Source organism: Sparus aurata, chromosome 6, assembly GCF_900880675.1.
Source record: "Sparus aurata chromosome 6, fSpaAur1.1, whole genome shotgun sequence".
Lineage (NCBI taxonomy): Eukaryota > Metazoa > Chordata > Actinopteri > Spariformes > Sparidae > Sparus > Sparus aurata.
The window spans coordinates 21999194-22011944 of record NC_044192.1 but is presented as its reverse complement, the minus strand read 5'-3'; the positions used below and the strand labels follow the sequence as shown (position 1 = coordinate 22011944).

Sequence of the window (12751 nt, the reverse complement as noted above, 5' to 3'; positions counted from 1 at the left end):
GAGATGACACTGCTCGAGTCGGACGTTTGAGATTGCAGAGGATTGCATTTGAACGTGTAAGTATTCTCAGTAGTAATAGTCTGTTTCTAAACACAAACAATTATCATTGTATCTCAGGTAATAGTTGTTTTACTATTATATCGTATCTTGTAATTACTAGGAGCAAATTCAACGCTTGGATGTACATCAGGCATGCCACATATCGAGCAAACTTTGACACGGGACCCCAGCCTCATCTGTGATGTCCTAAGCCACTCAGCCCCTGCTGCTCCTCCAACAGCACCTCCTGTCCAACCCCAGCCCAGAGATGCAGGGAAATGCCCACAGTTGTGGAGAAGAAATGCTGCAACCAACCGCCTAATATGTGCATTTGCATTTTTGAGTGTTGTGCAACACTGTACACTGATTTTTCTTTTTTTATATTGTTCAAAATTTACAAATCAAAATATTTGTGATTTCATTATTTATCTGATAAAGTTTCTTTCTAAAGGGATTTGTTTCTATCTGCATAAATGTAAAAACACACATAGCACTTTACCTTATTTTACTGAAATACCCTTTGGACTTGTTTAAAAAACTAACCTTCAGTATAAGAAATTAGAATCACTGTGTCTGGGTCTAGGCATGCATGTCTCAAAAGCAAATATGCTTATCAAAAACAAGTAATAACTCTATAAATGTTGTCAAGCTTTATTTTTCAAAGTAATATAACAATGTAAGTTGTATGCAGAGTAACAATGCACAGTTAGTTGTCAGTCATGGTTGACAAACTTTTATTTTTGCTGGAAGATTCTTTATTCTTCAAAGTGCAACAGCATGCCTCTGTCTGTGGCAATCTCTGACCTGTGGAAAGAGAATAAAGAATTGGGTGTAATATATACACACATTTAGGAGGAGTCAGGGTCCTATAGCTACATGGGTTTTATTTCAACAAAGTTATTACATTGAAAATTTGAAACAGTCAAAATTATGCCTTGGTTGATCTAGTGTGAAATTTTGAGTTTGGCCTTGCCAGATGAGGCCTGACTTTAAATACATTATTGTGCCTTTTATAGTTTTCAGTAACCATCAGGGAGGCAGTATCTACCTGTGACAGCTTGAACACAACTGGCCACAGTCTGAATAATAACAGCTAACTAGCGTCCTGATGATGATCGTGTTTTTGGAGTATCCTGGTTATGTTTTGCACATGTAAACATGTTATCCCAGTTTTGAAAAACCAGGATACCGTTGCATGTAAAAACCTGATCCAGGTTTCTGAACATTCTTTGTTGGTACAGAACATAGTGGCTGAGATGGTGAAAAAATAAGATAGACTTAATAGCATTTATTATGTTTATAACATACTCTGGACTGTCAGGACTTCTTTTGGCTGGTCTGTGGACATGGTGGTTGAAGTCCAGGCCAGCCAGTAAGATTCGGGCTTCATAGACTGGAGGGCTGACACTGAATCGCTTGCTGGCATACATCAGGATGTAGTTGATCTACAAATTCAATGGGAAATATCAGATTATAATTTCTTTCTGAACTGTACTCTAAATGTACATGTACAAATAAAAACCCTGAATAATCTTTGAAAAGCGACACAAAAGGGAGATTAAACTGCATAATCATACCTGAAATGCAAGAACTTGTGAACCTCCTTCAGCCATCCATATGACATGGTGCAAAAGGCCAATCCACATGTCCTAAAGCAGAACAAGAACAGAACATAAGAGTTTGAACTTAGAAATACAGGCTAGTCTATTCATCTGAGTTGGCTTTACTTTTACAACTAGTTCAGCTGTGGGAGCACAGAAACGTTACACATAATCATGAGGACAAAAACAAAATCGATAAGACTGCCAGGTCACTTCATAAAGACATTTCCTGGTATTTTCTAATAAAATAAAGCCAAACAGTAACGATAGCATTAGCATCGGAAACAAGCTAACGTTACCATCGAAAACAAGCTAACGTTAGCATCGGAAACAAGCTAACGTTAGCATCGGAAACAAGCTAACGTTACCATCGGAAACAAGCTAACGTTACCATCGGAAACAAGCTAACGTAAGCCCTACTGCAACATCACAGCAACATCACATGCACTACGGTAACAATTACAATTAGCTTTTTAGCCCCGCTGAAAATCAAATCAAGCAGGGGTAATTACCTGTCGAGCAGAAAAGTCGCCAACTCTGCGTCAGTTTTGAATCCTTCCAGATCACGGAGCTCCCTCCACCTCCGATGTTTACTCTGGTGTTATGCCGGGCTCTGTCTAATTCATACTTTTGTGCTTTTTTTTTCTTCTGCCTCCCTCTTTTTACTCGTGTCTGCTGTTGTTGGTAACGGAGGTATCGGTGATTGTTTCCTGCTGATGGTTGTTGTTCCGCATTACTTCCTCTGAGCTGCTGAAGCCGCTCTCGTAGATATGAGCTTGACCGAGCGGAGCTGAGGAGGAAGGGGGCGGGAGCTGTCCGCAGCGTGTGCATGAGCAGTGACTGACAGCTGTCAAGACAGTCCATCAAACACCACCCTGGCTCTGATTGGTTCTTGTTGCCCGGTCGCGGTAGGCGGGACTTAATGAGCCTGTTTTTTTTTTGTTTTTTTTACAGATTACAAGCTTCATGTCATGCTGCCTTTGCATGGTGACAGTTTAGCAAAAATGACAAAAAGTCACTTTTATAAGAGTTACCAACTGCACCTTTAACTACATAGTATGAGTAGGTGAAAATGTGGGCTGAAAACACTGCCACCCAGTGGTGAGGGGGGCGGGCCATTTATGAATCACGACGTATTTGTTTGTGGATCTGTGTGAATCTGTGTGTGTGATTGGTGATCCACAAATGCTGAATCAGACTTCACAAGCAGAATTTTCCATTTTTGCAAATGTCATTTTTTTTACGAATGAATTTTTTTTATTTACAAATACACATTTATTTGTAAAAACCAACACACAAGTTACAAATCCTAACTTTGTGTTTGTGGAAGGAATATTTACATGCATAGAACAACACTTCCGCCTAGTGGTGAGGAGGGCGGGCCATTTGTGAATCACGACCTATTTGTTTGTGGATCTGTGTGAATCTCGACAAGAATGTCTCAGAAATACGTCATCGAGGAAAGAGATGCGTGTGTGCGATTGGTGATCCACAAATGCTGAATCAGACTTCACAAGCAGAATTTTCCATTTCTGCAAATGTCATTTTTTTTACGAATGAATTTTTTTTATTTTCAAATACACATTTATTTGTAAAAACCAACACACAAGTTACAAATCCTAACTTTGTGTTTGTGGAAGGAATATTTACATGCATAGAACAACACTGCCGCCTAGTGGTGAGGAGGGCGGGCCATTTGTGAATCACGACCTATTTGTTTGTGGATCTGTGTGAATCTCGACAAGAATGTCTCAGAAATACGTAATTGAGGAAAGAGATGCATGTGTGCGATTGGTGATTTACAAATGTTGAATCAGACTTCACGAGCAGAATTTTCCGTTTCACAAATATAAAATTATATATTTACAAATACACATTTTATTTACAAATACACATGTATTTGTAAAAACCAAAATACAAGTTACAAATTAGAAATTTGTATTTGTGGATAGCAAAACACGTGTGCAAACCAAGGAATGTTTGTAGATCACCCTCTGTGCGTTTACAGGTATTTATGAGACAAAAATAACTCCATACAATAAGCCTGGGTATAAGAGTCATCTCTCAAAGACCCAGTGTGAATTCCTGCACTAAGCAATCCTCAGACGGACCTTTTATCGATTCCCTTTCATACTAACAATTTTGAAGGACATTTTAAAGTGATTTTACATGGTTCTACATTTGCCATCTCTTTATCGCCTACTTTATGAAAATCATCATACTTTCTGTTACATTGGAAGAGGGATTGATAAATATGTTTCTATCAAGCACCTCCAATCTGCTACACATGACTCTGAATCTGCCTCAAAACCCTTTGTCTCTGTTTTCATGTTTTCAATGTTAATTTCTGTAATCGTTCATTACATGAGCAAAGCATCAGTGTGAACAAAAAATGCTTAGTAGGTTAGAAATAGAAGATGCATACACTTCAGCTCTCTGCTTGTGACCTAATGGGATTAAATTCAGTAGTAGAAACTTCAGTAGTTCTGCATTTGCTGACATTTCCACACTTGGGCCTGTACGTAATGGTCTATATTTACTCTTGTGCAACAGACACAGGAAGTGTATGTGGAACAGCAAAAGGTTCAGATATGACATCGTGTTTTAAAGCATTTAGTCCCATGTGCCATTCACTAATTCATTATCATAGTTTTAGTGAAGAAGTAATTGGAGCCACTGGAGTTTGTTTGTTTGGATGTCTAGTAGTAGTAGGTCTAGTTGTAGTAGTAGTTCAGTATGTGAATTTGAGTACAAATGTGCGCAATGTGAGTCATTTTTTATTTTTCTAATCGTGCGTTTGTATATATGGTACAGTATGGTAACACATGATTTAAAAAAAAAACTTAATAGTTACACTGAGCATATCTGCAAATATACAGTTTAGGGCACCGAGCAAACAAACATTAAGACATGAAAATGAAAAATTATGTGCCTGTAGAAGAAACTAAGAGAAAGAGGATGTCCTTAAGATTATACTTGAACAGGAAGACTGACTATTAGCAGATAAGATCATTGTATTCACTTCACAAACAACTGAAGAAAGTCATCAACTTAAAGGTGAGAAGTTTAACGCTGTAAAATTGTGTTTGTTTCAACATGCATGTTTGACAAAGTGATTACAGTAAAGTGATAGAAGGAAAATGGCTGGATGCTGTTTGCCATCGCTTGTGTCTTAAACTGTTTGTCTGCTAAAACAAGCAATTTAAATACATTAGCCTGGTGTATTAGGTCTATGATGGGCAGTTTCGACTAAACGATTCAAATGTTGTCCTAATTTTGAGCAGCAAAATGTGCTAATGGCAGCATCTACAATTTACTTAGATTAAAGAGAGACAACAGATCAGGCTTCAGTCGTTCCATACAGTTATTTTAAAGGGATAGGCATGACAACTTAGTGTTCCATTTGCACATCAGGACTGATTTAAACATAGAATAATCACATACTTTTCTATTTGTAACCCCCCCAACACCCACACACACTTGCACAAACACACTTGCGCACACACACACACACACACACACGTACATTTAAGAAGGCTTGTGTTTTGTGTTGAGTGGAGTCAAATATTCAATATTGATATTTTTCAATATTTTTAACAATGCTACAACTGAATGTCATGTTTAAGATGTGTCACTAAATCACATTTTCACTTCTGTGTTCATTTTTGGTTGTGTTCAGTCTTATGTTCAAGGAATTTTTTGTTTTTTAAGTACTATTAGATTTGAGTAATAAAAAGCCCATCCCTATTATTTAACATCTTTATTGTAGAAGTGGGTGATATTGACAAAGCTGTTCCTCTAGGACCATTTTTCTCCATTACAATGTTGGTTTTCAGATGAAGAAGAGGAACATAATAAGGGATGTGCCGATCAGGTTTTTTAACCTCCATCCAGATCCGAGTCCTTTAATATTTAGTAAATGCCGATACCAAGTCCCGATCTGATACTTAGCCTTAACTGATATTTTCCTGGATGATATAGCTGCATTAAGAAAAAAAGTACCTGCATCCATGCTCTTCCTTAATAGTTTTTTTTTTATTTTGTTGAAACAAAGTATATACTTTTATATGTCTCTCTCTTATTCTGCATATGCTATCGCAACATTTGCCTACCACTTTCTTTGTGTTAGCAGATGATGTTTGCGGTGTGACAGCACACCCTCGTGTAAAGCCAGCTGACATGTGGAAGTGTATGTGCGACACAGCCCACGCTTGGTACCTATATATCATCCATTGCTTTTTTCATATTCCTTGCATTGTCACGTAAAATGACTTGGACCCGGTACTTGTCTATTTCACACGCATTCAGCATCTCCTCAATTGCCTGTTTTACATGCTCTGCTGTATGAGGCCCACGAAACTAGTGCGCATACCAGCACGTTGTAACTCGAAAGTGGAATCAATGTAATGTAATGCCGAGATGGTAGGGCATACTGGGGATTCAAAATCTCCAGATGACGAAGAAACCCCTGATCCTCTACCACAGAGATGAGCTGGTTATACAGAGCAATGAATTTAATGACCTTCTCTGTAATATTTTATCGTACAACATCTGTAGTATTCAATGCAGTCCTTTTTTTACCCCTCCGCGCAGCGGTCATATTGCAGATGTTACATGTTTTCCAGAGTAACGTTACACAGGCGTCTTCGTTCTGCCACAAATTGTGCTCTGACATAAATGCCCATATCGGTCACGATCCCAATCCTGTAGATTGGCTCAGGTCATCCATAAATATGATATAATTCTATAATAGTATTACTCAGGGAACTCAAATTTCAGGCTCTTATGTTGTTTCCTTCAGTGTGGTTTGTTGTAGTTTGTTGACCAATTTGCTTCCAAATTATTAGTTGACAGAATGATGATGAACCACACCAGCCAAACAGAGGACGACCTCCTCTCCTGCTACAACCCTTCAGTCGCTGGCTACCGCTACTTTGCTTTGCTGTGGGGATGTGCTGTGACCATCATAGGTACGGTGGGGAACCTGATGACCATTCTGGCCTTCACCATAGATCCTCATCTGAGGACACGCTTCAATGTGCTCATCATCAACCTGGCTCTAGCTGATCTCCTGTACTGCACCATACTGCAGCCGATCTTAGTTGACTCCTATCTACACCTCAGATGGCGCACTGGTCTGGTGTGCTGCAGAATCGTCGGCCTGCTCGTCTTCCTCTCCATCTCTGTCTCCATTATCACCCTCTGCCTGATAGCAGGAGGCAGATATCTCATGATTGCAAAGAGAGCTGTGTTTGATCGTGTCTTCTCTGACCTTGGTCTTTCTTTACTCATCATCTCAGCATGGACACTAGGCCTGGTCAGCCTTGGCCCACTATGGCCTGGTTACGTGTTTGTGCCAAAAGTTTGCTTATGTAGTATCGACGGGAAGACGTACCATCCCTATCCCACCATCCTGCTCTTTTTCTACTTTTTTGTTGGTCTGGGATGTGTTGGTACATTCTACTTCTTCATCTACAGACGTGTCCGGATGACATCACTAGCTCTACTCCGCTATAGGTTCAGCCGCCGATCCTCCAGGAAGAAACCAGCTTCTTTAGCACAAGACACCAATTACAGTGGAGTGGAGAGCAGTATGGCCAACACATGTAGCTGTGAGATGAGCAGCCAGGCAGAACTAGCCAAAAATACAGTTGAGATCAATTGTGAAAAGTCATCCCAGCCTACTCACAGCTCTGCCACAGCTGAATCAGCAACCAAGTGTCCCCCTGATATCATCGAAACCTCACCTTCACCCACACCTGCAGCCTCCTCGTCCCACTGCACAGCCTTGGGAGATGATAAGGAAATGAAGCATGTGACACGCATGTGTTTAGCTGTTTTCCTGGGTTTTGTGTTTTGCTTTGCCCCCTACCTGTTAATCAACATGGCCGACATACATAACCATGCCCCACGGGTTCTGTACATGTTCTGTAGAAACCTCACCTGGCTCAACAGCTGTATCAACCCTGTGCTCTATGCTGTCATGAACAGGCAGTTTCGACAAGCCTACCATGTGCTGCTCACCAGGGCTGCAGCACCGTTCACCTGCCTGTGGACCTGATGGTCATCTCTTTGAGCACCCAAAAATATACACAGAAACATATGTTTCCTCTTAAGTGTATTGCTATTGGTTCATCTAGATTGTTTTGGTGTAAGTTTATGATTCAGGAGAAATGGGCAAAAGAGATGTCTGCCATCCACCTCCATTCTGCAAAATATGACTCTGTACCTGCCTAAAAAGCCCACATCTCTGTTTCCATATTGTTCATGCAACTTCCTACAGTGGTTCATTACATAAGCAAAGCATCAGTGGGAACAACAAATGTGTACTAGGTTAGACACTTCAGCTATGTGTCTGTGTCCTAAAGGGATTAAGTCACTAACAACTTTAGTAGTTCTACATTTGCTAATTTGCACATTTTCCCACTTGGGCATGCAAGTAATGGTCTATATTTACTCCTGTGTGACAGATACAGGAAGTGCATGTGCAACAGGAAAAGGTACAATAACCACGTTGCATTAAAGCATTAAGTCTAATACGCCAGCCATTAATTCAATATCATAGCTGCAGTTAGGGCTCGGTGATACATCGGTAAAATCAATTAATTCAAGTTTGCGGTTTAGGACGATTTAAAAAAAAAATTTAAATCGATTTTCTCTTTAACTTGCTCTGCCGCTGCTCCCCATGGGTTCCCTTAGCTCATAGTGGGCTCCACCCTCCCCCCGCATTTAAGTTTCACAGAGAAACATACACAACAACATGGCAGCAAGCCAAGAGTTAATTCCTAAAAACTCACCGTCTCGTCAGCAGTTTGATCTGTATGAATCTAAGAAAACACATAGGGCTACCAGGGAAAAACTTTTTACGGCAAAACAGCAAAGGTAAGAGGAATTTTACAGCCATGTTTTGGAGAAGTGGTATTTTTGTTTTCCTATACTTTGGCTTCTGTCTCTGTGGTGAATCGGCGTAGCTGCAAGTGCTATGTGTCATTTAAATCTGTGAAGTCTGCCCTTTCATATGAGGGGCAGCTCGGGTGTTTTGCATCATGTACTGTAGCATAAGAGCCAGAAATGTGGCGACTGGGTCCACAAATCGGTGATTCACGAAGTTTGATGTTCAGTTGTTTATTTGAGTAGTGTTTGGGCTGTGTTTGGGTCATATAAACATGCATTTTACACATTGTAGCCCAGTTTCTGCTGTTTAATTTGATATAAGATATGACCATATTCTTTCATAATTAGTGCAGTAGTGGCTCTTTGATTGTTCTGCATGTCTCAAAGTCCCCCAATTGGGGGACCTTGGGGTTCAAGGGGGTTAAAAACGTAAATCGAGTTTGGTGTGAAAAAAATGGAGATTCAATTTCTAGGCCATATCACCCGGCCCTAGCTGCAGTGAAGAAGTAATTCTCACTGGAGCACAATGCAGTTATCAATGTCTAAGGAAAATAAAGCAAGTGTGGAAATAAATAATTAAAGAAAAACACTGAGAAAAAGTAATACACACTGTCAGCGCTCTATGTGTTTTCTGATCACTCCCTGGAATATTTCCCAAATGACCACCTACAACAAACATGCATTTGTGTTTCAAAGATCAATTCTGAGCAAGCACAAAATTAAAACTACCATATGCCTCTGTAGAGACTTGTCTATATGAAAAATGATTTAAATATCTTTTTTCATCTGCATTTCACTGCACAGTTGAAAAGTTCCAGTTTGTTAATGAGTGTTAGATTTTACAGCACAGCAGAACAATGTACTATATGCCTATGGCAGCATGTACTTGCATTTAGTGCATGTGTTTACTTTACCAACCACATCATGTATATAATCTGATGGCACGAGTGTGGAAACACCAGGGTTAAAACAACAGAGCTGTCCTTCAGAAGAATGAATTAATACATGTGTGATGTCTGAAACACTTGACAACTGATACAAACGTCCTCCACTAACAAATGTTTCACAAGCATTAAGTCGTTTTCTGAAAAAAAATAAAAACATTTTGATGATTTGAACATTTGAAAATTATTACCATTCACACACTGTATGCAAATGTATACAAATAATCGCATGAAAACTGATGACATGCAGATTTATTTCCATTCTTAGAGTTGTAAGGAGGTCAATTGTAAAGCTTTCATATTGTTGCACAGAAGTAAAATAACATAAAATCAATACATTGGATCTGTGTCAGCAGTGTTGGTAGCAATGACCAACTGAGGTCAAGTCATCTTTTGTTTGGGCTTAGAGTCTCTGACGATAATAGACCTGTAGTATGCAGACAAAACTAATAACGCAAATAAAAAAAAAATATATGTTTTTGGTTATTCCTTTTTAAATACAAAAAAAGAAAATGTCCTGAGGAAAATTACACAAGATCTCTCTTCCTGATTTTAGACATGACACGGAAAATCCCTGTTGAAAACCATTTCATCATTTAACCGGCACTAAAGCAACACTGAACATGCAAATGATACGCAATACCAACAGGAAACCAGCTACTCAGTGCAACAGACTGCTGCGTAGAGTGACATAGATGCACATCAACAATTCGAAAGACTGGCAGGAACGTTCAGCCATAAGGTGAGAAAATGATAATTGTGTTGTTTTTAACAGCATTATATCATCATATATTAAATGTTGAATTCTAGATTGATTGTATACAATGTGTTAATAATTCAAAGTCATAACATATGTGAGAAATTCACCTCATTTATGTGACCATATTATAAACTAGAGGGCTGAAATCTTTTAAAATCAAACTGTTAACTAAACCTGTTGTTATTTTGTTCATTTTATATATCTTTAAGAGTTAATGGTGAAGAATTGGTTATGCTTGCCTCGCAATGTACTTTGGTTTACCAGAGCCACAGCACTTAATACACAACAGTTATAAATGAAATTACATTAGTTTATCCCAAAACTGCAGAAAACCTGTTGTTCTTAAACTTAAAACTGTCCTAACAATAATATAGCCACAAAAAACAATTTAACTACATTACCATATATAACTTTTCATCTAGCACTATGATTATAGCTGAGGACTGCAAACAAATGTTTCTATCAGAGTGAGGTCTGAGGTTAAAAAGGAAGTGGTGAATTATCTAGACCACCTGTGACTTCCCTTTTCTCCTGTGGCACTGGTCACACTTGAACACATTGTGTGGAGGAGTAGATTTCTCTTAAAATTGAACTTCCTGTGAGCTCATGACAAAGACATTAACCTATTTTCTGATTCCTGTTCCTTGACAGAATGATGATGAACCAAACCAACCTAACAGAGGACGACCTCTTCTCCTGCTACAGTCCTTCAGTCGTTGGCTACCGCTACTTTGCTGTTCTGTGGGGATGTGCTGTGACCATCATAGGTACGTTGGGGAACCTGATGACCATTCTTGCCTTCGCCATAGATCCTCATCTGAGGACACGCTTCAATGTGCTCATCGTCAACCTGGCTCTAGCTGATCTCCTGTACTGCACCATACTGCAGCCCATCTCAGTTGACTCCTATCTACACCTCAGATGGCGCACTGGTCAGCTGTGGTGCAGAATCTTTGGCCTGCTCCTCTTCCTCTCCAACTCTGTCTCCATTATCACCCTCTGTCTGATAGCAGGAGGCAGATATCTACTGGTGGCAAAGAGAGCTGTGTTTGACCGTGTCTTCTCTGACCGCGGTCTTATTTTACTCATCATCTCAGCTTGGGCAATCGGCCTAGCCAGCTTTGGCCCACTATGGCCTGTTTATGTATTTGTGCCACAGGTATGCACATGCAGCTTCCATCGTACCAGGGGTCGCCCCTACAGCACCATCCTGCTGTTTTTTATCTTTTTTGTCGGTCTGGGATGTGTTGGCGCATTCTACCTCCTCATCTACAGACGTGTCCAAATTGCATCAAAAGCTCTACTTCGCTATAGGTTCAGCCGCCGGTCCTCCAGGAAGAAACCAGCTTCTTCAGCACAAGGAACAGACGACAGCGGTGTTGAGAGCGGTATGGGCAACACATGTAGCTGTGAGATGAGCAGCCAGGCTGATATAACCCAGAGAAAGGATGAGAGCACATGTGACAAGAGCTTTGCCAAGGCTCCAAATTCATCAGCAGCCAACAAGACTACCCCTGATATCGTCCCTACGTCACCTTCATCCACACCTGCTCCCACAGGTGCAGCATCCTCCTCTCACACAGCAACTACAGGAGATGATGGCGAGTTTAAGCGTGTCACACGCATGTGCTTCACTGTTTTTCTGTGTTTCGTGTTCTGCTTCGTCCCCTTCCTGTTGCTCAACATAGTCGACAAACATGGCCGTGCCCCACAGGTTCTTCACATGTTCACTGCAAACCTCACCTGGCTCAACAGCTGTATCAACCCTGTGCTCTATGCTGTCATGAACAGACAGTTTCGACAAGCCTACCATGTGCTGCTCACCAGGGCTGCTGCACCGCTCACCTGCCTGTGGACCTGGTGGCGAACAACAGTATCATGAACTTGATTGTTTCACCTGATATTAACGAGTACAACATTATTCTCGTAAATCACTAGTGCAGCTTACGTGAAGATACTATTAACTTTTAGGTTAACAAAAGAAGGGAAAGAGAAACTCTCATACAGTGTAAAAAAGCAAAGGTTGAAAAGGTTAAATTGCATTTATGTGGCATAACTAACATCTCAGACTGTTGCATTTCCATGTGGTATTCTGTTGTTTGCTTTGATGGTATTCAAAAGATTATATTATGTGTTTATGTTATGTACATGTAATAAATTCTATTTTTTTGTAAAAATCTACAGCTGTGTTCAAAATTCTGAGTAACAATTAGCCCATACACCACCACTTTTCTAGCTGTTACATCATATGAGAAAACACCAATGTTACAAAATCGGGATATTCCTGTGTAAATCACAACATGCCTTTATTTAGAAATTCAGGAACTTAAACCTTTAACCTCTGTCTCATGATCGTGCAAGACTAATGATTAAAGAGGTTCGCGTGACCTGGCCTTTAGTTGACATGTGAGTGGAGTACTGACATTGACACTTACCATTACAAGGCGTGATTGAGGACCAACCCTGGAGGCAGTGTTGGGAAGATTACTTTGGAAATGTAGTTGGTTACAATT

At 40.1% G+C, this 12751-nt stretch overlaps 2 protein-coding genes across 4 annotated transcripts; both read left to right on the top strand.

Moving 5' to 3' along the window:
* Nucleotides 1–1973: 1973 nt before the first annotated feature.
* LOC115582700 (G-protein coupled receptor 84-like) lies at nucleotides 1974–12419 on the top strand. 3 transcript variants are annotated; one of them, XM_030418816.1, is made up of 3 exons: nucleotides 1974–2049; nucleotides 10035–10220; nucleotides 10890–12419. In XM_030418816.1, exons 2-3 carry the CDS (start codon nucleotides 10174–10176, stop codon nucleotides 12118–12120), a joined length of 1278 nt encoding a protein of 425 aa, XP_030274676.1. In that variant the 5' UTR covers nucleotides 1974–2049; nucleotides 10035–10173; the 3' UTR covers nucleotides 12121–12419. The 3 variants fall into 3 exon arrangements, with proteins under 3 accessions (XP_030274676.1, XP_030274674.1, XP_030274675.1); XM_030418815.1 differs by lacking the exon at nucleotides 1974–2049 and adding an exon at nucleotides 8395–8522; XM_030418814.1 differs by lacking the exons at nucleotides 1974–2049; nucleotides 10035–10220 and adding an exon at nucleotides 8268–8522.
* On the top strand, nucleotides 4608–7964 carry LOC115582702 (G-protein coupled receptor 84-like). Its single transcript, XM_030418817.1, has 2 exons — nucleotides 4608–4697; nucleotides 6488–7964. The coding sequence occupies exon 2, from the start codon at nucleotides 6496–6498 to the stop codon at nucleotides 7699–7701; it is 1206 nt and encodes a 401-aa protein (XP_030274677.1). The 5' UTR covers nucleotides 4608–4697; nucleotides 6488–6495; the 3' UTR covers nucleotides 7702–7964.
* Nucleotides 12420–12751: the final 332 nt, after the last annotated feature.

What these genes read in the sequence shown, in the direction of transcription:
- LOC115582702 (XM_030418817.1), top strand. Translation starts at nt 6,496, where the DNA reads ATGATGATGAACCACACCAGCCAAACAGAGGACGACCTCCTCTCCTGC.
- LOC115582700 (XM_030418814.1), top strand. Translation starts at nt 8,401, where the DNA reads ATGGCAGCAAGCCAAGAGTTAATTCCTAAAAACTCACCGTCTCGTCAG. An exon ending in TTTACGGCAAAACAGCAAAG is followed by an intron (nt 8,523 to 10,889) that starts GTAAGAGGAATT and finishes GTTCCTTGACAG; the next exon opens with AATGATGATGAACCAAACCA.